Source organism: Pseudomyrmex gracilis, unplaced genomic scaffold (assembly GCF_002006095.1).
Source record: "Pseudomyrmex gracilis isolate BER0280 unplaced genomic scaffold, ASM200609v1 scaffold_8, whole genome shotgun sequence".
Lineage (NCBI taxonomy): Eukaryota > Metazoa > Arthropoda > Insecta > Hymenoptera > Formicidae > Pseudomyrmex > Pseudomyrmex gracilis.
In genome coordinates this window covers 284,150-307,315 of record NW_018020592.1, presented here as the reverse complement: position 1 = coordinate 307,315, position 23,166 = coordinate 284,150, and the positions used below count along the sequence as shown (strand labels likewise).

Genomic DNA, 23,166 nt, shown 5'->3' with positions numbered 1-23,166 from the left:
GTGAAGAGAGAGAAAGAGAGAGGAGAGAGAGAGAGAGAGAGAGAGAGAGAGAGAGAGAGAGAGAGAGAGAGAGAGAGAGAGAGAGAAGAAAACGCATGTAGCGAAAAGAGGCGACCATCGGGGTGGGAGACGGTGTATGGGAGAGGATTGAGAGAGATTCGCGGTAAAGGGGGACGCGAACAAAAGAGAAAGAAGAGAGAGACAGGGGGAGGGAGAGAGGGAGCGAGAGAGTGTTGGTGCCATGCGGGAGAGAGATTCAATCAAACGAACGCATATAAATGAGTCGTTTCAGGGTAAAACTGAATTATACGCCGGCGCTTCTATATCCACGCGCGCGTGTTACTCACATATATACACGCTCGCACACGCTGTTGGGGATCACAGTTGCTGTCGCGAACGAACTATGGAGAGCCGTTGTATATGGCGAATATCCGGGAATGCTACGCTCCGGGCGGACCCTTACTCGAAAAGATTCGTTTGGATAACGCGACGCTTGCAACGGCACAATCGAGAGATCGAGGTTCAGGGTTTGTACAGCGGGTCGAATAAAAATCGGATAACGGTGACGGGAAAAGATGACGCTCTACACGGTCGTCCGAAAAAAAAAAACTCAGGAATAACTGGATATTAACGCTGTCCGATCTACACGAGAGATTTTTCTAACTGAATTTCTTATACTACTCGCGCGTTGTTCCCGCGCGGAGATAGAACGAAAGAAAAAAATAGTATATAATCTTTTCGCCGATCGCCAGTCGAAAAAAAATAAAAGACCGAGATATTCAACTGCCGGATAAAAGGAAAGAAATTTACATAGTCATGTGTAGGAAATATGTTCGGTGGAACGAGACACTGTATCTGTCCATCGCGCGCGCGGAGATCGCACGCGACAAATCTTTTTTTCCCGGAGTAAAGTTATCCCGGCACTACGAACAATAAAGATCTCGACAAGAAATAACGGTCGTTCCCTCGACGGCGGAGAAGAGTGAATGGCCTCGTAGGATGAGTGACGGCAAAGTGAGAGGGACGTGGAGAGTGAATAGTGAGAACGAGAAGTCCTGGGAGATATAAAAAAAAAAAAAAGGAAAAACGAGAAAGAGACAGAGAGAAAGAGAAAGAGAGCTGGCGAACCGCAGTAGGAAATTAAATAACCAAACTTTTCCACAAGGATCCCGGGGGTTACTTTGGAAGCCAACGCCGGGCAGGGCAATGGCAATGGCGGTGAAGTGACTGGAAAGAATCAAAAGAACAAACGGTAGCTGCGACGGGGTCGAGAGCGAGAAGGATACGGGGGCCATAAGGGGTGAGCGCGCGCGAGGGCCGCAAGAACTGCAAGATAAACGTGCCTCGGCCGCCATTCCGTGTTCTCTTTGTCCTCCTACGCCGATCCTGGCGTCGCTTCAACGAATTTTCAAACTTTTCGCCATCCTCCTCGTCCGTTATTTTTCTCGATCTTACTGGCCTGTATTACGCGGAAGAGGAGTGGAGAAGAGAAGGGAGAGAAAGACGTGTACCGCGTCGTCATGCGGCGACTCTGAAAAGTTTGTCCGAAATCTTTCTCGTCGCGCTTCTTTCTTCGCGCCGAGGCGACTACTTTCCTCGCGCCAAGTTTCTTCATTATGCCGATGACCCGTTGCGTCGCGTCACGTGGAAAACGATGGCGCAAAACGCGCGCGGGGGCACGTAACGTCGCTGGCACGTTGACCTGCTGTTGTATAATCGATCGTTAAAGGATCGCTCGCTTGCGCTAGCGGCGAGCTTGCAACTTGTTCGCGCGCGCGCGCGCATCGATTTTCTCTTCGCCTCTACTTCGAGAATATACGCCAGATACAGTACAAAAGTTAAAGTCAATATTTTCACGCTTTAACCCACTTTCTATTATTATAATTCGATTATTATAACTGACACACGTTTCTGAGACGAATTTAATACGTTAATAACATTAGTAAAGAACGTTATCGGCGATACCTTCATTTCCATCCTTTTTAAATAAATCCATTATCGAAATATTCCTATTACGTCTATTTCTTGCAAACACTTCGGCATTAATTAACTTTTTCTCAGTAACTGCCACTAAGATCAATATGCGTGATACCGTGAGAGAGATTCTTTTATAAATTGTATATTCTTTTAATAAGTTATAAATTTTAATCGTCCAGCTGTTATTTGTTTAGTTGCCAGTTAACTCCTGACGTATCTGTTATCGAGTTAATAATCGAATAATAAGCGCGCTATTGAGATAAGTATGTAATTGAACTTCCTTTAATAACGTATCGTGAGCAATCGCCGAACATTACAAAGGTGCCAAGTTGCTTTGAGTTCCGTGGACCATGATAATCGAACAGACTTTCGTAACACAAGATTCAGTTCGAATCCGCTACCTCCGGCCTGATCTAATCTGTGGACTTGAGGTGTCCGGAATAGCTCGGGGTGTAACAAGGCAATTGAGAGACGCGATTTGGCTTACCGACACAAGCGCGAGTTTCTAATCAGTAGCGTAACGACGTGGAAAAAAAAACTCTCATCAATGCAATTAAATCGGAAAACAAGTTTTTTTTTCGATATAAAAAACTTCCGATATAATAAACTCTTGCCCTCGTTACGTTAACCAGAAAATTGCAATTATTTTCCGCACAAAAACAGCTGACAGTTTTGAATCGCAAATAGAAGGGAGAAAACATCGAGTTTTCGTTATAACAAATTCATTGATACGGCCAGTGCGATGTATCGATTGGCGATATCGCAAAATAACAAATATACAGCTCGTGCCATTTTACGTTTCGACGTTTTTTTTCGTTGTCACGAGATTTCACGGTAGCGAAACGTCATCCCACGTCGTGTACACAAGTGTATTTTTACGTACAAAAAACCGCACAAGCACCGTTTTTGGAAGCGATAGAATGCGGACTACTATCGCAAATAAGACGAAATTGAGTGCCGACGTGAGGATGTACAACGATGAAACGCCGGACCTGTCAGCAGCGATCCCACCTTCATCGACGTTGAAAGGAGCTACTGCGGCCATGGAGCCGGAGAATGAAGACCTCAACAAATGCCGAGATTTGGTTGCTTCGGATGATGGATGTGATCTGGTCCGAAGAGGGGAAACACAGCCCCCGGTGGGCAAAAAGAGCGAAACGACACACACAGGCGAGAGAAGAAGAACGAGAGAAAACGAGAGACAGATCAACGAGAAAAGATGATAAGGATAGGATCGACGCGAAAAATGTGTCTGTGTGTATGTATATACGAAAGATCGATGGAAAAAGAGAGAGAAGTAAAAAGATTGGTACACTACGTTGTCAGAGATTCCACGAAACTCTCCGAGAGATTCCGTCGCGTCTCACGTCATCAGGAGGAGGCGCCGTTGCGCGCTGTCGACGGATGAATGCAATTTTTCACGGAACGCCATGCGGAAACTCACCGGAAGCCGGAAGCGGGATCGGCGAATCCGCGAAACGCGCGCGAAAGAAGAACAAAGCTGCGGCCGGACGCGCGCTTGTATTTCGCGCAAGCAAAAAAGCACCGCGGCCTTATCTCGCGCGACAAAGAGAGAAAGAGAGAGAGAGAGAGAGAGAAAGAAAGAGAAAGATTGAATGTCATTTGTGATGAATCGTAATGTCTAGCTCCTCGCTTTGTCGCGTATATAATTATAGTCATTCCTCACTTCTCTTCTAGTCGAATAATATCCGCATTGTACGCGGGGAAGGAGAGAAGGCGTATTTATCTCTCTTTCTCTGTTATGAAAAATGGGATTTGATTCTCCAATAATTGGCGATCTGATAACGCAATTGATTATTGCAACTTCTCTACACGGTCGATGTACACAATCGGACATTTGTATTATGTTCATTTGTACGTAATTTTTCGGAAAAAAAAACCAAATTGCACAAACTCAATAGAAATTCAATATCTATGTACTTTGTTTTCGGACTTGTGTGTTTTTCCGAATAAAATTTCAACCGTAAAACGTGTGTTATTGAAAAAGCGAGGAGGATGTAGAAAACGGATCAATGATATCACAGCACAATGACGAGGCCAACGGTCAGCGGAGAGAGGACAGATGTACGAAGACACGACGAGGAGGATATGTAGAGCAGAGAAGGAACAGTGTGGCGTATTACATCAAAGGCTACATCATCGGAAGCGGAAGTGAGATGATGCTTATTCAGTCGGAAGTTGCAACGCGGTTTACTCGCGGTCTCTCACAAGAGAGCAAATAGAAAGAGAGAGAGAGAGAGAGAGAGAGAGAGAGAGAGAGAGAGAGAGGGAGAGAGAGAGAGAGAGAGACAAATGCATGAACGCAAGATGAGAAAAGATAGGTAACTCGTTGCGCTCGTGAGCAGGAAAGTAAAGAGGAGGGAAAGGGAAGATCTATCGGCCTCTCACAAGAGAGCAAATAGAAAGAGAGAGAGAGAGAGAGAGAGAGAGAGAGAGAGAGAGAGAGGGAGAGAGAGAGAGAGAGAGAGACAAATGCATGAACGCAAGATGAGAAAAGATAGGTAACTCGTTGCGCTCGTGAGCAGGAAAGTAAAGAGGAGGGAAAGGGAAGATCTATCGGCCGGAGAGAGGATCTATCGGCCGGAAGACGTAGGTACTTTATCTCTACTGTAACCGCGATAGATAATTCTCTAGAAAAGACTACGTAGAATCACTTTAGTCCGCTCGCTTACTCGCTTGTAACATGAGGACCAAGGCATTTTTCCGATCAACTTTGCATTTTTTATATTTGCGATCCAACAACTTATAATGGAAGGAACAAAAAGAAGATAAAAACGTCGCCGGGAATATTCTAGATGTGTGCGCGAACGTGCGCAAAAAAGACAAAAAACACCACTGAAGGAGACAAATCCTGTTGCATTGGATGTAATAAAGAGAAAGAGAGAGAAAGAGAGCGCGCGCGATTAAGCTGTCGAGTGAATCATTATTATGTCGCGCGAGCATTTTCGCGAGTTGGGTAAACGTAATTAAACGCGTCCAAGCGCAGCCGCACTGCACGCGGGGCTGAAAGATCGGAATTTCCGATAGCTCGTTAAAACGATGGCGCAGCATCCGAGAGACGGAAAACGAGAGCGCGCGCGCGCGCGCGCAGTCGGCTTTGTGTGGCGAAGCGTGATTAATACCGAAATACGAATGACTTTATTCATGACTCACACCTAGTTATGCAGATCGAATTTACGACTAAATCACGCGCTGTCTCTTTCTCTCACGATATCTCCGCAGTTGCCGCTATCGTTGTCGGTGTTATATTCTCTCTTCCTCGCATTTTCGCTCGCGGTGCGAAATCCGAATAACGAGCCCGAATGCGAGCGCGAAGAGGGCACGGAGAGCAACAAAGACAAGTGGCTACATTATGAATATGCCTTAAAGTAGCTTTCTAACGGACCTTCCGCTCGCAACTGGCTCTTTCGTGCCACTCCATTCCGCGTTCTCTCTTTCGCCGTTTCTCTTCCGCTCCGCCTCGCTGTGTTTTTCCCACCTCGCCTCTTCTCCCTTCTCCATCCCGTTTGTTCTCGGACTCTTCCGTCTCTCCTATCTGCCTCCAATATATTCCGGAGTCCGTTTCTCCTCTCTCGTTTTCACTTCTATCCGCCGCCTTCATCGTCCGCCTCGCCACGGCACCAGTTTGCCCGTTCTCGGACCAGGCAGCGCGAGATAGACGTTTATCTCCCAGTTTCTACAAACTCTCCGCTCGCTCGTGTGTTGCGAGGCAGGAAATTCAGGCGATCGATAGAATACCGGCATCAGAATCACTCAACGACGGCGAGTCGCTCATTTCTCTCGCATTCTTGCCCGCTGTAATGCCGGCAACGGCGCGTTACTCAAAAACATCGCGTTAAAGTAATTCCTGACGCGTTTTTTTACCAAATAATGTGTGCTGCAATGTGTGTTTGTTAATGAATTTTGATTATTTCTTTACGCGCGCGTACATATATATATATATATATATATATAAATATATGTAAATAATGTACATCTCGCTTTATATTTAATTTAGAATCTTAATGATAATACATATTTCGCATTAAAATCGCGCATTAAAATCATAAATATTCATCAACTTCAGTCGGAGTCTTTATCTATCACAATGCCGCATAATGCCCGCGGACCGTTTCGTTTAATTCCGTCATAATTAATTCACATCTTTTTCCATCTCTATTCTAAGCCGCATCGAGCGTTAATAAATACCGATCATTTATCAGAAAAGCTTAATACGTTCGCTATAAAATATATAATCGCGAAAAACCGGTCATTTCCCCTCTTTCGTTTATTACGCTATAACGAATCTGCTCAAAGGTAAAATATATCCAATACATTAAATAGAAATTTATCATCAGACATTTCCCCACGCGCTGTCAGTGGCGTAGAGAGCGGCGAAGTAACGTTTTTCGCTGTGTACAGATATATATATATATATACTCGCAATTTTCAAGAAGAAGTAGATGTATAAGAGATTCTTGTGACGCTGTAATCGCACGAACTTGTGCGATTCTCTTCGACCCGAAAAATGAAGTCGCAAGAAGGAAATGTTTATTTAGAAATTGAGAGAAAGAGAGAGAGAGAGATCTCAACGAAGATCGGCGAATTAAGCAATTACTCACCTTCGTGCAGTTTCTCCAGAGTACCCGCGGCCATGGCTTCTGCGAAAAAGAAAGCAAACCAAAACAGCCCGACCATTCTTCTAACTCGATTTCTTGACGTATCCATTCCGTTAGCACTTAGATCCTGCAACAAAAATATAAAAATAAAACCATTAACAGCGCGTTTGAACAGACGCGCGGATGCATAAGCGATGTAATTATCGCGTATTATCCCGTAATGATTGTTAAACGAGCGTTCTTCATTAATTTTAATTATTTAAAATTTCATATCACATACAAAGTCTCTTTTTCACGAAGATGAAAGCTCTCCGAATCTCTCTCCGAAGATTGCGAGTTCTCTCAGCCGAGAAACTGACGCGTCGCAACAGACGCGTCTTAAAATACGAAGAGCTCGCGCGCCGATTAACAGGATTTTAAATATATACCGACGTGCGCGCCTAAGAGGAAAGCGAATCGATGGCCGATGGCGACTCGCCAAGATTCGCCGTGAAATACCGGACGCGGAACGAGCAATTAAGAGAACGCTTGATAAATCGCGACGTTCTTGCGAGCCGATCGTGTGTATACGTATCGTAAGTTTCATCGAAGCGAGCGAGCGAGCGAGTTTTCCGGTGTATGTGGCACGGCGAGCAGTAATGACAAACGTTACGGTTACGACGGCAAAGGTTGTTAACATCGGGCTCGGGGGCAAATATGTTTTTATCACCCGTGCTCGAAAAGCACCGGGGGCGAAACGCTCTCCAACGTCGGGGCAGGAAAGTTCCGGGAGAAGTTCGCGCTGCAGTATCAATAACCAGTTTTCCGGGACGAAAAACTATCCGAGTCTCTTGGAACCGCCGGCGGATATCCTTCCAGGAGATTCTCTCCCCCTCCTTTTCTGGCGCGGAGAAACTGCGGATGGGAGCTTCCCCCGCAGCGCTTTTCTTGTACGCGAGTGCTCGCGCGCGCGCGCGCGCACACACAACCGAGAGAGGAAACAAAATAACGAATGGTACTAATAGAGCGTTCTTGGTCTCCAGGAAACTTTTCTACTGTGTCGCTGCAGCGGTATTGGTCGGTCGGGTACGTCGTAAATCAAAAGTTTCGCACCTCGAGCGCGACTATGTATACGACATTACCGCGCGCAATATCTGCACGCCTTCCGAACGCCTCCCCCTTTTTTCATTGCTAGACATCCAAACGGACTGCACCAAGTTAGAAAGTTGTATGAAGGCGGTAATGATGTGCGGTGCGAACTTACTTTCGCGCGCTAAAAGTTACTGAAATTATCATTTGCAACTATATATATAAATGCGCATGGATACAAATGTTATAATCAAGTTAATGATTCTTGTACGATAATATATCTTGCAATAAGTAAAACGACTCTGTGCGAGTTGCGTAACGCTCGGCATATTCGATATGCGCGCGAAACGGCAAAGTGATAAAATACGAAGATTAAAGCGCGCGCAACGACGGTAAATTTACTCTTAATTATAATGCATCTGTTCGTACAACGAGACGGTAAAGGGGATCAAATGAAGAGAAAATCGAAGTACCATCTTCAGAATTTCCCACCGGTATTCTATCCCCTCCCCCTTTCTTCTCCTCCCCTCGCCCCTTTCTCCTCTTGCGACTCTCTCAACGACGTTCTCGGTTTCTCAGGTCTTGAGTATGCTTTCGAGCAGCGATGCACTCATGGCATACTAAAACGTCTCACTCAATCAGTTCGGCTTTACGCAAAGGCGGCATTTCTAGGACGCTCGTCCTTGGATCTGTAATTTGCGCGGTGCCCTCAAAGCCACCCCCGGACTCAGCTGTACCCGTCTCTTGCTTTAACGATTCCGATAGTAGGTAGTACACGTAACTGGACATTCCTTTGGCCGCTTATACGGCCTGCGAGACTTATCGACGAGCGTTATGTTTGAGTACTCTGTGTTATGCACACACAGAGGTAAGAGAGAAAGAGAGAGAGAGAGAGAAAGAGAGAAAGCGTGTCACTAACTCTATCGGAAAACGATTTCTACGAGCGATCCCTTAGGCTTCGCTTTATGCTGAACGTTTATACGTTCGTGAATTACCTGACACGATAAGCAATCACAATATTATTAGAATCTGTCGTTAGGGGAAGGAAGATAAATTGCAAAACAAAAAACTTGCTCGTATATATATATATATATATAAAATTGATTGTACGTAAAAAAAAGATTAATAAGATCGCGATTATAAAGTTTTTTAAACACGACGAGACAGTTTGTCACGGAAAGACGTTTTTTTCTTCTCCTTGAGTACAATATATCTCATTATTACGCCGACAGACGGTCCCGCTGATAAATTTGTAACTCGTGTTAATTGATTAATGAAATCGCGACTTCGACGGTAGTAAAGTAATTGGAGAAGGATCGGAAGCCTCGAGGCACAGAACGCCGAGAGCAGCAATGGCCACTTAGCCACATTGCAACAGGCATTAGCGGTAACGAAGTTAACGAGAGCTCGGTTAAACCGGTTTAGAGGCCACGAAGACGCGCCAGGGGGACGAAAAGCCTAAAACCCGACGGCGGTCTTCGGCTAAGCCTGGCTCCTTCGACCTTGGTATTAGCAAACTCCCACAACGCCCTTCGTCATCTTCACTTTCCTCTTCTCTTGAGTACTTTCCGATATCCCAGAAAAGGTCTAATAATATTCAAATCTGCGGAATATTGCATACTAAAAGATCCGCGTCCGCACTTCATGAAACTTTCGTATGTTTACTTTTTGTCCAAGTTTTTTTTTTTTTTTATTATTAAATGTATACGCGCTATATATGTATATACGATTCAACAGTTGGTTGAATCTCTCGGTACTCGTCTCCGGTGTATGTACGTGTTATTAAACGCAACCCTCGTGCGCGGGGGATGCTCGGGGAAGAGAGTGAGGTCTACGCGTAGAGATCGTTTGACTTGGTGAAACCAGATAGTCCAAGTTTTTAATTTGCTCGTACGACTCTGATTCTTCTTTCTGCTCGAGTGGGCACGAGGAACCTCTCCGATTTCAATTTTGCCACGAAGAATCCCCCTCGACTCGACTCGGTATATAGAAATACCGGACAAGAGAGAGAGAGTCCTCGAGAGCGCACTCAAGACTGAAGTACGCGCTCCAGGATCAATATTTATAATCTAGATTTTAGGACGGTCAAAAGGGAGACCTTTATGTCTAAAAGTGCCAAACAAGACCAGTGGCCGGTTTTGCCACGTTCCATTTTTCCGAGCCACTCCGTATATATTGCGATAGCGTGCGAAACTGTCTTTCCTACATATATTTATAGAAAATGACATATGTTTATAAATATATATTTATAAACATATATTTATATTTATTTATACGCGCGTATTATCTACACAGACATAGTTAACCTATAAGCGGATGTTTCAATCGATCCCGATTTGAAGCTACTGTTTCTATCGTTCGCATTCAATCGCTTGAAGCGTTCGTCGACGGGGAATGATCAGCTTTGTTCTAAGAACACGCAGGTCCCATTAACGGAATCACAGAGAGAGGTATCCCCCTCCGCGAAGCGGGGCTATGTGCAACGCCTCGCGATCACCGGTGCTGGCGTGTCTTCGAACGACGAAGCTTCTCCTCGAGAGATCTTTTATTTCGTGGAAAACGGAGGAGGAAGAGAAAAGGCGGCTCCCGAGCTCGTTAGCACGATTACGTTGGAAACTACGGCGGGAACACCCGATCACCGCTATCCGCCGTCTGCGGACAGACACGACGGCGAAGGGGCCTTTGTGAAGGCTCACGAGTAGCCGATGGTTGACTAAGACATTCCACCTACCGACAATTTCACTCAGAGACGCGGACAATCGGCCAGACACCCGGTAGTTCGATGGTTTCGAACTGTGATCGTGTACGTTTATCACAACGAAGCGAGACGGCGAATGGGCGGTCTTCGCTCGAAACCCTTTGAAGTTTCTAAAAGCCATCTCGTCACGCCCGATGTAACAACCTCCGTAGTTCGTGATGAAGTAGTCGATAACAAATGAAGAAACTGCGCGAGAGGTTGAAGACCTCTGCGTTCTTATAAACACATTTGCATCGATCCGTGTTCTGCTCAAGTGTGTAAATAAAATAAATCTTTGTTTATATCACACGGTAAAATAAATAAAATATATACAAGAGCAGTCTCTTTATTTTTATACAAAACTCTCTTCTTGGTACTCTTCCAGGAGTGAATATTATTTTCATTTTTATTTTCTTATTTTAACCTTTTCTTTCTTTAATGCAATTTTACCTCTCTGTGATATTGCGATTATTAAAAAAGATCAGCATAAGGTCTTGCGATTTACGTAAACAAAAACTTTGTCGTAACTCAAAAGAGGATACGGCATCGTTATACAATTTGCCGTCCCCAGTTGGAGGGTTGCGTCTTCCGTTCGATTTGGGGCGGGCTGGCTTTTTCACTAATGAATCGGGAGTGTGAGAAACGTTTCGAAAGGGGCAGATCTTTCTGTTTGATCTTATTTAAAGAACGGACGTGATTAAAAACTTCCTTTCTCTACAAACAATCTTATCGAATAATACAAATAGGTGCGCAGTGTTCGAGAGACGCGCATTTCTCTCTCTCTCTCTCTCTCTCTCTCTCTCTCTCTCTCTCTCTCTCGGATTTATTTATTATTATTATTTATGGCACATTTTAATTTTGCTTATATTGGAAAATTCATGTAAAAATTTATTAGCGGAACTTGACGTCACGCCGGGGGAATCACTACAGTTAAAGTAGTCGCCAATATTTCCAGTGTCACAGTTCTACGCGCTTTTGTGAACCTTAGTTCATTCACGAGCACTCGCTTTATCCGCTCTTCGCGCTCGAACTTTTTTAATTTCCGCCCGTGAGAGACTGCAAAAATGTTCGCGCAAAAATCCCTGCAATATTTACTCACATTTCCCGCCTTTTTCTCGTTTTGTTCGCGAATTTCGTAACTCAATCTGCCCCGCGCGCACTCGAGTTTCGTCCCGCACTCTCCGCCAACACAATCGCCGCGAAAGTTCAGATCAATACCAATAATCCTTCCCGGCCGTGGTGCACTCTTCCTTCGTTTTCTTCGGCAATTATTCCGGCGTGCCTATGGTTACGCGTTCCGCCATTTTCGCCACGATCGTGGGTATTTCAGCCGCGCTTAAAACCACCGACGGGGCTCTTAACGCTGTCAAAGGTCTGTAACGTTCCCGGTTTTAAGCCACCCACGACGACGTGATAATCGAGTGTGCTACGCTTTTAGCTATAATGGGCAAGTACACGCGTCGCTAGGAGTGCGCCAAAGAGAACCAAGCGGAAAGGGAGGTAGCGCACAGAGCGCAACGCAAAAGGGGCGACGAGCAAGAGAGAGTGAGAGAGAGAGGAGACAGAGCGCGTACCGCACGGCGAACAACTGCGTGATAACTGAATTACTTGGCACATCGCGCTTACTGGTTCGATGATGCGATTTTACGACAATTCTCTGCAGCTCGACAAGCGACGACGATAACGTCGCGACGGCGGATGAATTTTCATCGCTCGACAAAAGCGACACTTAATCAACGCTTCGAGCATCTATAATGTTAAACTGTTAAGCAGACACCGTTGCGACATATTCTATCAAAAATACATCCGAGTTTTTTTTGTGCCATATTAATTTTCTCTTATACAATTCTATCTATTTTATACAATTATTAATATTATTAACATATTATTAATTAATATTATTACTATTCTTGAGATTTTTCATACGCGTGTGCGCATGCGCTCGCGATATATTTGCTACAATTAGATCTGAAAATTATTAATTGTCCGTTAAATCACGAAATGGTTTGCCGAAGATAAGAACAAATCATGCGGTTATCGACAAGCACGTAGCCAGGTTCTGAATCATCGCGCAGTTTCGCGCACAGTTCCCGTACGAAACATTTAGTTTCGCACTGACGGGTTGTTAATTTTCACTGCGAGAAATTTCGTTCGGAGGCCATTTGTCTCGGAACACCTGCTCTACCTTTCGCGAGTAAAAGTTGCTCTCCTCGATCAAACATACGAAATAACCGCGATGCGCGCATATCGCCGAAATGGAATTTCTGTATATCCCGTGTGTCTGTGTGTGTGTGGCGAAAATAAATTCACAATTTAAACAATTAATCTTCCCGACTTCTAGCAGCGCTATTTATCTCGGTCATTACGCACGTATTGCTACTGGCACGTATTATACCACGTGTTTTCCACTATTTTCCTTTCGATGGGCCCTTCACTCTTCTTCCGTCTCTCGTTTCGCGGCGAACAAGAAGAAACATGCGGCAGAAGCGGAGATAAACCGACACTGCGCGTCTTTTTGCCGAGAGCTGGTTTGAACGGAGAAATTCTAGTGTATATCGCGGAAAGAAAAATAATTACGGTTCCAATTCTTCCAGTTCTACTGGAGAATTACTACGCGGTCAACGGCGCAAAAAATAACCGAGCGAATAGAAAAGAGTGCGGAAGAAGTGGAATTTATTTACAACCACGTGGCGAGCCTTAATTGCACATTCTTTTGCTAATGGGTGAAATTGAGAGACGAATGTGCGTAAACACAGATTAACCCGCGGATAAAAAAACAAAGCGATAGATATCTCCGGTTTCTCTCGCTTGATCACGAGAAACGCAGGATCACAACATAAACGAGAATATATATACATGTATATATACATATATACATGTATATGTATATAAATTGTTAAATTAACGAAGAAAAGATTTAAAAAAAAAAAAAAGAAGAGTGCGTACCACAAAAAATATACATATAATTCTTCTACAGTGTCAAAAACGCCGAGTTATCGCCATTCAAGGATCACGACGGTATATTGCGAGTTCGACGGATTTAACTGTCATATATCGTATCCTTTTTGCCTGTGTTTTGTATCCGGTCCCTTCTCGCCTCCGTACGCAACCGATTCTTCTCTCTTTCTCTCTTTTCTTTTTTCCAAAGCTGATTGTATTGGGAATATAATTTGATTGCTTCGGTGCCCGGTCTCAATAGACGCGGTAATCCTAGCTCGCGGCTTAATGAAAAAGTATTATTGGCTATTCTTCTTCTAGCGCGGCCGCGCCGCTGATCCCGAAATAGTAGCCCTTGTGCGCGTTATACGACGCGCAAAATAAAAGGGTATTAAACGATAAGGAATGAACGTTCATTTTAAATGCGCGCGCGCAACAGTCATCCCGCAAAACGCGAAGGTCACATTGCGCTCTACAAGATTTATTTTGAAAGAGCTTTGATAACATATAGCACGGCGCGCGATCAGACTTCTCTTGTAGCATACGGAAAGTAATAAAATATGAATTGAATTTGACGACTGGCGCGGCAAACATTACTCTTCTTGCATTTATAATTATTCCAAATGAAGATTGGTAGGAGAGATGGTTGATTAATCTTCCTGCGTTATTTATCAACTTGTCAGAAGGTCGTTAAGCATAAATGAATTATTTTGTTCACGTTCGTTATTTCTTCACACCATTTTCATGCTCGATAATAGCAAGCTCTGCGTTGCTAAATCTCGAAACATCTCTTCGCGAAAAAGTTCGATATCTTTACCGCGCGTTGCTTGCAAGCAATTATTCGTATGCATAAATAATAAGAATTTTACATCAATCGCACAATCGTCACAGAAATGGCAAACCTATTTTATACGATAAGATTCCTAATTAAATCGTTACAGAGAAGATCGAAACTTCTCGAAGCGAGAACAATGGAGAGAACGCGGTAAAAAAAGAAGCTGTAGATAAAGGAGATGGAATCCTATCATTGTGCAACGCATTTGTATTAGCCAATGCACCATTAGACCGTAAATTAATCCGATTAATTTGCTCCGTATAAACCTCTCTTTGTTTCCGTCCCTCGATGCCCCTTTCCCTCCCACCCTCCCTCCCGCCAACTTCTATCACTTTCCTCGTTCTTTTCTTCGTGCCGATCCTCGACGAGGCTTTCTTCGTCGGAGCATCTTATTTCCGCTTTTCGACTTATCGCTCTGTGATGCCGCTTCGTTAGTGAAAAAGAAAATCCTCTGCCACGGGATTCGAGATACTTTAAAAATATTAAAGCGTACACTCGTACTCCCCGACCGATACATTTGTCCTTTGTTACGTTCCGGTATAGAGAGCTCTCAAAGAGTCCCGTTCGTGTTTCTTGAAAACGAGTTTTTCAAGCGATCGCCTCGCCGCTATATGGGAAAAAAAATAAAACAAAATTTGTTATTGCGCGCCCGGCCGCGTGTTCGCAATTACAAGTGCGTGTAATTACAACCACAACTCGCTCTCTGTGCAAATTTTATGCATGGAACGCGCGATGAAGAGACGCGTGATTTTTGCATAAAAATAAAGTTATAATTATACAAAATTCGATTCCCAAAAGTGATGTAAATTTGTTGACACGCATTTTCTCACGTACACATAGTGACTATATGTTTTATATAGAGTGTAACTTTTCTTCGCCGCATCACCTCGCGCGTTTCGTCGAAAAATATTTCTCTGAATGAATATAAAAAAAAGAAAAAAAAACGCGATATCATACAACATGAAAAACGAGAAAATACGGTTAGATAGTGGATCTAATATCTTACATATATAGAAGAGCGAGTGCAATGAAAAGATCGTCGAAATGGCCATGAAAAATTACGGTCACTTCGTTCGATAGCAAAAGTAGCTCGCAGATTTCCTCCTCCGCGAAGGAACAAGAAAATGGAATATCTCGGCTGACGAGGCACGGGCCAATAAATCATCGTCCGCCATCAAGCGTGTCGCTGCAACGGCGTCTTCGGCGCGTCTTCCCTGATATGAGAAGAAACCGCGAATTCCTCGCAATCTTAAACGCGATAACAGCTTCGCGAAAGAAGCGAAAGCGACGTTTACGTCTCTCGCGGCGTCACTATTGCGGAAGCAAGTCAGACGAGAGCGCGCAGTCAACAGAGGCCGTAAACTTATCGGTGACGCGTCCGAACTATAATAATAATAATACAATGAAAAGTCAGTCGTCTTCCACACGTATGTGTTATCTCTCTTCCGTATCGCGAATATCATAAATCTCTTTATACAACCGAGTTTATTTCGCCTTTATCGTTGTCTCGTATAATTCGTTAATGATGCGGTAAAACGCGGTCTGCATAACGGAGGGCGCCCGTTCGTAATAGGGCGTTCGTTCCTGTTTGCCGGCGTTTCGCGGCGAACGAGATGTTCTGTCGATTGACTGATAAAAGCGATATCTCGTGTACGAAATTCATTGCGCGTCTCCGCGACGCCGTCAAACGGGCTTCTTTTATATCTGCCGGCGATAATCGCGGAGCAGTTGGCATATTTGTGCTTGACTCGCTTTCATATCTGTCTCGATGTCATCTTTTTTTTTTTTTTTTTTTTTTAATACTGAACGCATCGATGTAAATCGCACGAACTTTATCAACTCGAAATAGAAATCAAGAACTTGTTGTAGAATACATAGATTGTGGTTGAGACCGCGCGTTGTTGTTTTCCGTCGCGCGGAATTATTTCGCTCGCGCGTTCTGACCCGGCAAATTATTTTGAATAAGTAATATTATTAAGAGATATATTGCATTCTCTCCGAGAAAAAGCAATTTAGACAGAATTCGTAACACGAGTGGAACGCCTCTCGAAAAAATACCCTGACTCCTACCTCTCATCGTCCTCTCCCTCACGTGCCCAAGGGCAGTAGTCAAGCTCGAGTATGATTCATCCCCCGATTTGTTATTTTCGCATTAACCTTCTCTCATCACCCTCGTGGGGATTTCTTTTTGACTCGCGCGGATATACGACGACTGCGGTCGATACAGATGGAACGCCATTATCCAGCTGTTGGCGCGGCTAACGTCTTGTTTATGTGGAGAGGAGAGAGCCCAGTCATTGGCGCGGCGCAATCTATCAATTTACTCCTTACAGAAACGTACATAACGCGGCATATTCTTTTTCGTTGCAATATACGTAATACATACACTCCGAGTATACGTTATATTATCATGTGCGCGAGAAGATTTATCACCTTCTTTTCTCTCCCTTCTCAACATCCGTCAGTAATTAAATTCTTTTCTTGATCTCTGCTTATTATCGTTTTATACGATACGATATCGCGCGAGAGAGAAGAAGAAACACGCGAAGAAAACTACGACGCCCGGGAAAAGTTTCTAAATCGCATATATAGCGCGCACTTAATCTTTCAACATTTTCTGATAGCAGACACGGCGCGCGCATTAATGGATTCTTCCTCGTTTCTCTCCGTCTCGTCTAGGTAAACGTAATTAATCGTTATATTACTGCCAGTACGGAAAAAGCAGCAGTCACCCCGTTATACTACCGCGTAATCGCTAACAGCACACCCGGAACGACGGCATCCAAGTCGTAGAAGAGAGAGAGAGAGAGAGAGAGAGATGAGAGAATAAGAGAAATGAGATAAAGTTTCTCGTCTGCCGTGAAATTTCAAAGAGAGTGAAACGGCATGCGCTTATTTAATATGCGTAATCTCATTCGCGATAAGTATCCTCGCTCGCATAATTAGTTGCAAAGATAAGTATAATTGCGACTTCGTTTTCCTCTTACTCTCGAGCGCCCACTTAATATTACATATTCAGCTCCCGTGTATTAACGATTAAACCAACGTCTGATACTTTTATTAGTCTCTCACGTTCGCGCAAACACGAAAAAAGGTTGTTCTTCACAAACGTTTTCTTTTTCTTTTTCTTTTTCTAAAATATTAAAAAGAAAATGTTTTTTTCAACAGACAAGCGCGCGCGCGCGTCTTTTATCTCCGTGCAATTTATCATGAGCGCACGAGCGCATTGTTGCGGATATGTCCAAGTTGAAGTTACGATGCCCCGTCGGTGCATGTAGCAACGTTTAATGCCCGGTGTCGCTATAAAACCGACGGTCGTGCACTTGTACATCGGTGCACGTGCCCGGCCGCGACGACGAGCGTGTTAAATTGTAATGGGCGTAAAATTGCGCGCGCGCGCGCGCGCGAGAGACGAACTGTGCGCTACACAGTGCTTGCGAATAGAGCAAGCATGCTACATGCGAAACGTAAAAGAGAGAAAGCGAGTCAGCGTTTTCTTCCTCTGGCAAAACGTAAAGCGGACGCTGTCTCGAGGACAAGAAACGAGATAAATTCCCGTTTTCTGCTTCTCGCCATCGCTCGGCGGTATAATTTGAAAAGAAATCGCAAAAGTGTATTGCGACCATTTTCCGAGAGATAGAGAAAAAGATAGAGTCCAGGTCTCTCTTTCTCTTTCTCTCTCTCGCGCGCGCGCGTGTGTATGTGTGTGTGTGTGTGTGTAATTTTCGCAGTAAACGCGCAATAAATGTGATTACATTGCTCGACGTATACAGGTCCCTTAATGAGAATATCCCCGCGCGTCGCATATCGCGACGATGCTTATAACGGCGCATGTATTGAGTTCAGAATCAACGAGTCCCCGGGTCCTTATTGTCAGTCACGTGGCTATATGAGATTCCTCGAATCGCAATCTCGTCTTATTTCCGCGGAAGAGAAACGCGAGAGATGCTGGCAGATGGAACGTACATACTTGTAGGTGTACATATGTGTATACATGTATATATGTATATTATATATGTATATAGGTGGATCGTCAACTCGCGCATAGACGGAAAAAGAAAGAAATAGAGAGAAAGGCAGTCGCGAGCATTATCGCGAGTATACAGTGTGTAACGCAATAAAAAGTGCGCATTTACTCTTTTCTACGTGTGCGGCGCGTACATGTGCGTGTGATTCAGAATAATTGAAATACACGCGCCGCGTACAGATCGGATTAGGCTCAAGCGCCGCCACGAGTTCAATGATTGCGACAAGGCCGATCCGCCTTCGTGCAAATCGAAGGTTACTACATTGCAGGTGTTTATTGGCGTACCTTCGGGATCACGATCAGTCTGCGATGAATGCCGTTGCAATGCTATGCTCGTTGATCGCTCACGCTGCCCGATTCAATTCCCTTCCTCACAGAGAGCACTCGTAACTTCTCATTAGGCGGTGGAATCCCGACGCGAGCGTCATCGTGCGCTTTACGCGGCATCTCGCCATCGATATGTATCCGCGTAAAGTGATATTGCGAAATCACACGGCTTTATGTTGACGCGTTTGTAGGTGCGCGCGGCATTATGCGCGCTGCAAAATGCATCGGTACGATCGTATTGGTACGGGAGAGACGTAATCGTTCCTCCCTTCCTCCCTATCATCGATAAATGCGTCGCAGAAACGTATTACATAACCGAAGCGGATGAGAGTAATTAGATTTGATCCCGCCGATAATTACCGAACGCCACGGATTTTGCTGCGGAGCAAAGATTCCGCGGGAGCGTATATATACAGCAATTTCCGGAGAGGATAGAGCGATTTATCACGTCGCTTCTAATACATACCGAAATATCCTAGTAATATTCAGATCTGCAACACGTGCTTTAAAAGGAGAGAGACAGACAGAGAGAAAACTACGTAATTCTCGCCGCAATCACGACCGAGATTGTAATCGTGTCGTTACACGCGGTAAGGCCATCCGTTTCACGGCTCTCCCGAGAAAAAGTCTTCAAGCGATAGCGCGGCGTTGCTAATCAGAATCCGGGGACGCGGCGAGCAGAAAGAGCGGCCGTCCCGCTTAGACACGCTTCTGAAGTCCCAGCGGAGCGTAAAGTAATCCGGCGCCGTACGCGGGTTCCCAAGGTATCACCTCGGAATCGTTCCTACGACGCCGAGAGAGAGAGAGAGAGAGAGAGAGAGGCGAGAGATTATTAATTGTAATTAAATTCAGAGAGCCGGATGAGAGGAAGAGCCCCCGGTGTGGTTTAAGCAGCTAATTCGCAGCCCATCGCGCTGCTGTACGCTCTTCTTACGGATCGTCGTACTTTACGCCGCTTGCGGAGAAAGAAAAAAGAATTATCTCCAGCCACGGCGCTTCGTGTATAGTAACGGATTTAGCGAGCCGGGTATCTTTGAAACTTTTAACGTAACGAGGAACTTAATAAGGAACGGTTTAACGGTTATTTTATCAAAGCGTCACGTACATACGTGTGCCGTATGTGCTTTTCTAACAGCTACGTTTCCGAGGATATCCTACAAAAAAAAAAAACCGCGAGTTCAATTTATCTAACGCTCCTTTCAACACCATCCGAGCTCGTTTATCACTATCCTTTATTGAACCGATCTACTTAGTCATGAAGGAATCGCGAAACTTTAACCCCCTTCAATTACAACTTCGACGGTCTCGCTCGCGTCTACTCGCGCGACCGTATTGAAATTTTTATTCTGTTCTCTCCGCAATTTCATCGTAACCACGATACACCCGGCCGATCTCCAAGCCGTACAAAACAAACGGCAATCATCACGACTGCGGTTAATAATTCGATGCCGCAAAACCATGCGCGAGGGCGTGATAGACGAAACACCGGGATGCTGCGGTCGCGACATAAAACCGCGAGCCCAATAAAATACGACGCGCGGTTAGCAGCCGAAATCTCGTTCCCGATTTTCCTGCGTCGCCAACGCGAAAGTAAGTTCCGTCGGATTAATTGTATTCCGACCGCATGACGTGGTGAACGAGAAAATATTCCCTCTATATTTCTTCGTGCATGTACGCATTTTAGGCGACTATTCGAAGATTGCGAATCTCTAAACTCATGTCGCATCATCTCTATCGCACAAAATATAATTTCAATGTCTCACTTTTTGTTTCTTCGAATCAATGTCTTCGCTTTATTTCTTCTCTGTTCTTTTTTTTCTATATAAGCGTATGTTTTTTTTTCTGTTCCATCACCTCTATTTTGTTTTTATATTTTGTATACTTTATAATACTTTTGTATTTTTCTATAATTTATATGCTAATGATATCATTTTTGCGTTTTTTAATGTTTAGATAACTAAATAAATCATTTCCAGAGTGAAACTTCGCGAGAGAAACTATTCCTAAAATTTTATATTTACTCTTTACAATTTATTCTTCGTTTAATTGATATTTTTTAATTTTTTTTGGCAAAAGTACACAGATATATCGATATAAAATACTTTAGACATGTAATTTTTCTCGGTATATCTTGGTACCATGTGCGCGCTCTGTCATAGAAATTCAATATTCTTTATATGCGAGTCCAAAACCACGGGAACATCGCTCGAAGAAAATTCAACGAAACTCCCGTCGACGGCGGACGGTGGTCGGGTCTTGAATTTTCATAAAACATTCGCGTGTGTCTGGTACACTTACGATATTCAGTCGCTGTCATCGCCGAAAGATCTCTCGTGAAATACGTACAATATATGTATATGTAAAACCGCAGTCTGTGCGTGAACTTATCATTCGAGGTTTAATTCGAGGTTTTTAGTTTTGTACGCGCGTCATGCATCATCGTAACTCCCGCTCTGTCAACTGAAGCGTCGCCGCCGCCGCGCATTTTCCCGACGAGCCAAGCTTCGTTGAATCTCCATTCAGCGTTGCATTTTAGCCCGATTTTACCTATATGATGAATTATGCATGCCCCCTCCCCGATAGTATTCACGCAATGAATGGAGTCATTTGCAACAATGCTTCCGAAAAATTGTCTGTTTACTCTCTCCGGTACACGGCGATCATTGTGGTTGCTCTTGAATCGTTGCTCGTAACAATTGTTACAAATTATTGTATTTTTCTTTGCGCGTATGTAACACGCGCGTACCTAGATTGAAATATTGTAGCAAAATATAATCTCTACGTGGAAATTTTGCGCGCGATGAAGATTAGCGAGTTGACACCAGAGAGATTTAAAGGGACGAGAATAAGATGAGGAACAGTCGAGCCGCGGAGAAAAACACGTTGAGCAGTGAAAATCAGGTTTGAGATTCGTTTAGGCCTGCTGTTCAAAATCATTGAACATAATTAAGCGTGGACGTGACAGGAGTGACGTCCGTGTTCGAGCGACATCCCAGTCTCGCTTTCTTTCGTGTTGTTTCTCTCTCTCTCTCTCTCTCTATCTATCTCTTTTTCATGCGGTGCCGTTTTTATCTGCGCACGATCTAATTTATGTGACTTACAACGTCCGTACTGAACGTTTGCGGGAAAAATTGGTTACCTACAGAAGTTTCAGAGATTTTGACGAGGCTGAATTTATCCGCGATCTACAGCGTATGGACTGGAGTGTGCTGATGTCTTCGCCGTTACTCGACGAGAAGATTGCCATCTTAAATCGGAATGTGCTTTACTGCATGGACAAGCATGCGCCACTTCGATGCGGCACATTTAGAAGTTTCCCTGCGCCTTGGTTGACTGAGGAGATTAGAGAGGCGATGAAAAGAAGGGACAGGGCTCGTAGGAGATGGCGCAGAAATCGTGGGACAGATTTATATACTGTCTTTAAAAGACTAAGAAATGATGTGCAAAACATGGTGCGATCTGCCAAAAACAAGTACTATCTTACACTGTTCTCCAACGCTAAAGACTCGGGCACTGTGTGGTCTGAGCTGCGTCGGTTGGGGCTAATCAAAGCGAAGAATGTGAGTGGGCGCTTATCCAGTTCTATCGAGGAACTGAACAATTACTTCGTGCAAGTGGCTGGATGCTCGAGTGTTTCGGGGCAGTCTGTGTCAGTGGACGTTTCGCAAGAGATCTTCGACGATCGGAAGTTTCATTGGAAATATGTCGGCCCACAGGATATCCACCGGGTATTCTCCAGAGTAAAATCAAATGCCACCGGTTTAGACGGTATTCCTATCAAAGTCATTAACCTTGTCTTGCCCTACATTATGCCAGTCATCGAGCACATTTTTAATCACTCCTTATCTCATGGGATTTTTCCGGATTGTTGGAAGACGTCGGTGGTGTGTCCCATCGCAAAAATTAGGAATCCATCTTCTCCTCAGCACTATCGACCAATCGCCCTGCTCTCTACGATATCTAAGGCTCTTGAGAGAATAGTCTGCGAACAGATTCAAACCTATTTAGAAGAAAGGGATCTTGGGGATCCTTATCAGTTTGCCTACAGGAAGGGCCATTCGACTCAGTCTAGCGTCATCAGAGTTCTTGATGACATCAGATGGGCCATAGACAAAAGAATGATCACGGTCTCTATTCTCTTTGATTTCTCGAAGGCATTTGACCGGGTGCAGTGCTCTATTTTGCTTGATAAACTAGCCAACTGTGATTTTTCGGGCCTCACACTGCATTGGATCAGGTCCTACATGACTGGTCGGTCGCAGGTGGTTCGTGATCCGACAAACTCTAGGCTGTCTTCCCCGGCTTCCATTGGTGCTGGTGTCCCGCAGGGCTCAGTGCTCGGACCCCTATTATTTGTGTTATATCTTAGGGACTTCGGTAGCACCTTGACTTATTGTAAATATAATTTCTATGCTGACGATCTGCTTCTATATCTGCACTGTGAACCACGTGATCTAATTAATTGCATTGCCAAGATAAACTTTGACATACAGAATATCATCTCTTGGATATCTGAGAGCAAGCTTATGTTGAATACAGAGAAGACTCAAGCAATTATCCTAGGTTCAGCAAAGTACATTAACGCAATCAACTATGATCTGCTGCCTGACATCTTGGTTGATAACACAACAGTTCCTTT

General features: G+C 44.3%; 1 protein-coding gene across 2 annotated transcripts in view; it reads right to left on the bottom strand.

The window, feature by feature from the left end:
* Positions 1–23,166, bottom strand: part of LOC109860505 (semaphorin-2A) — a 289,634-nt gene that overhangs the window by 172,644 nt on the left and 93,824 nt on the right. For both annotated transcript variants that reach the window (XM_020439626.1, XM_020439633.1), the window contains one exon: positions 6,600–6,723. In XM_020439626.1, coding sequence (XP_020295215.1) covers positions 6,600–6,723 — 124 coding nt within the window. The remainder of the gene's footprint in view (positions 1–6,599; positions 6,724–23,166) is intronic.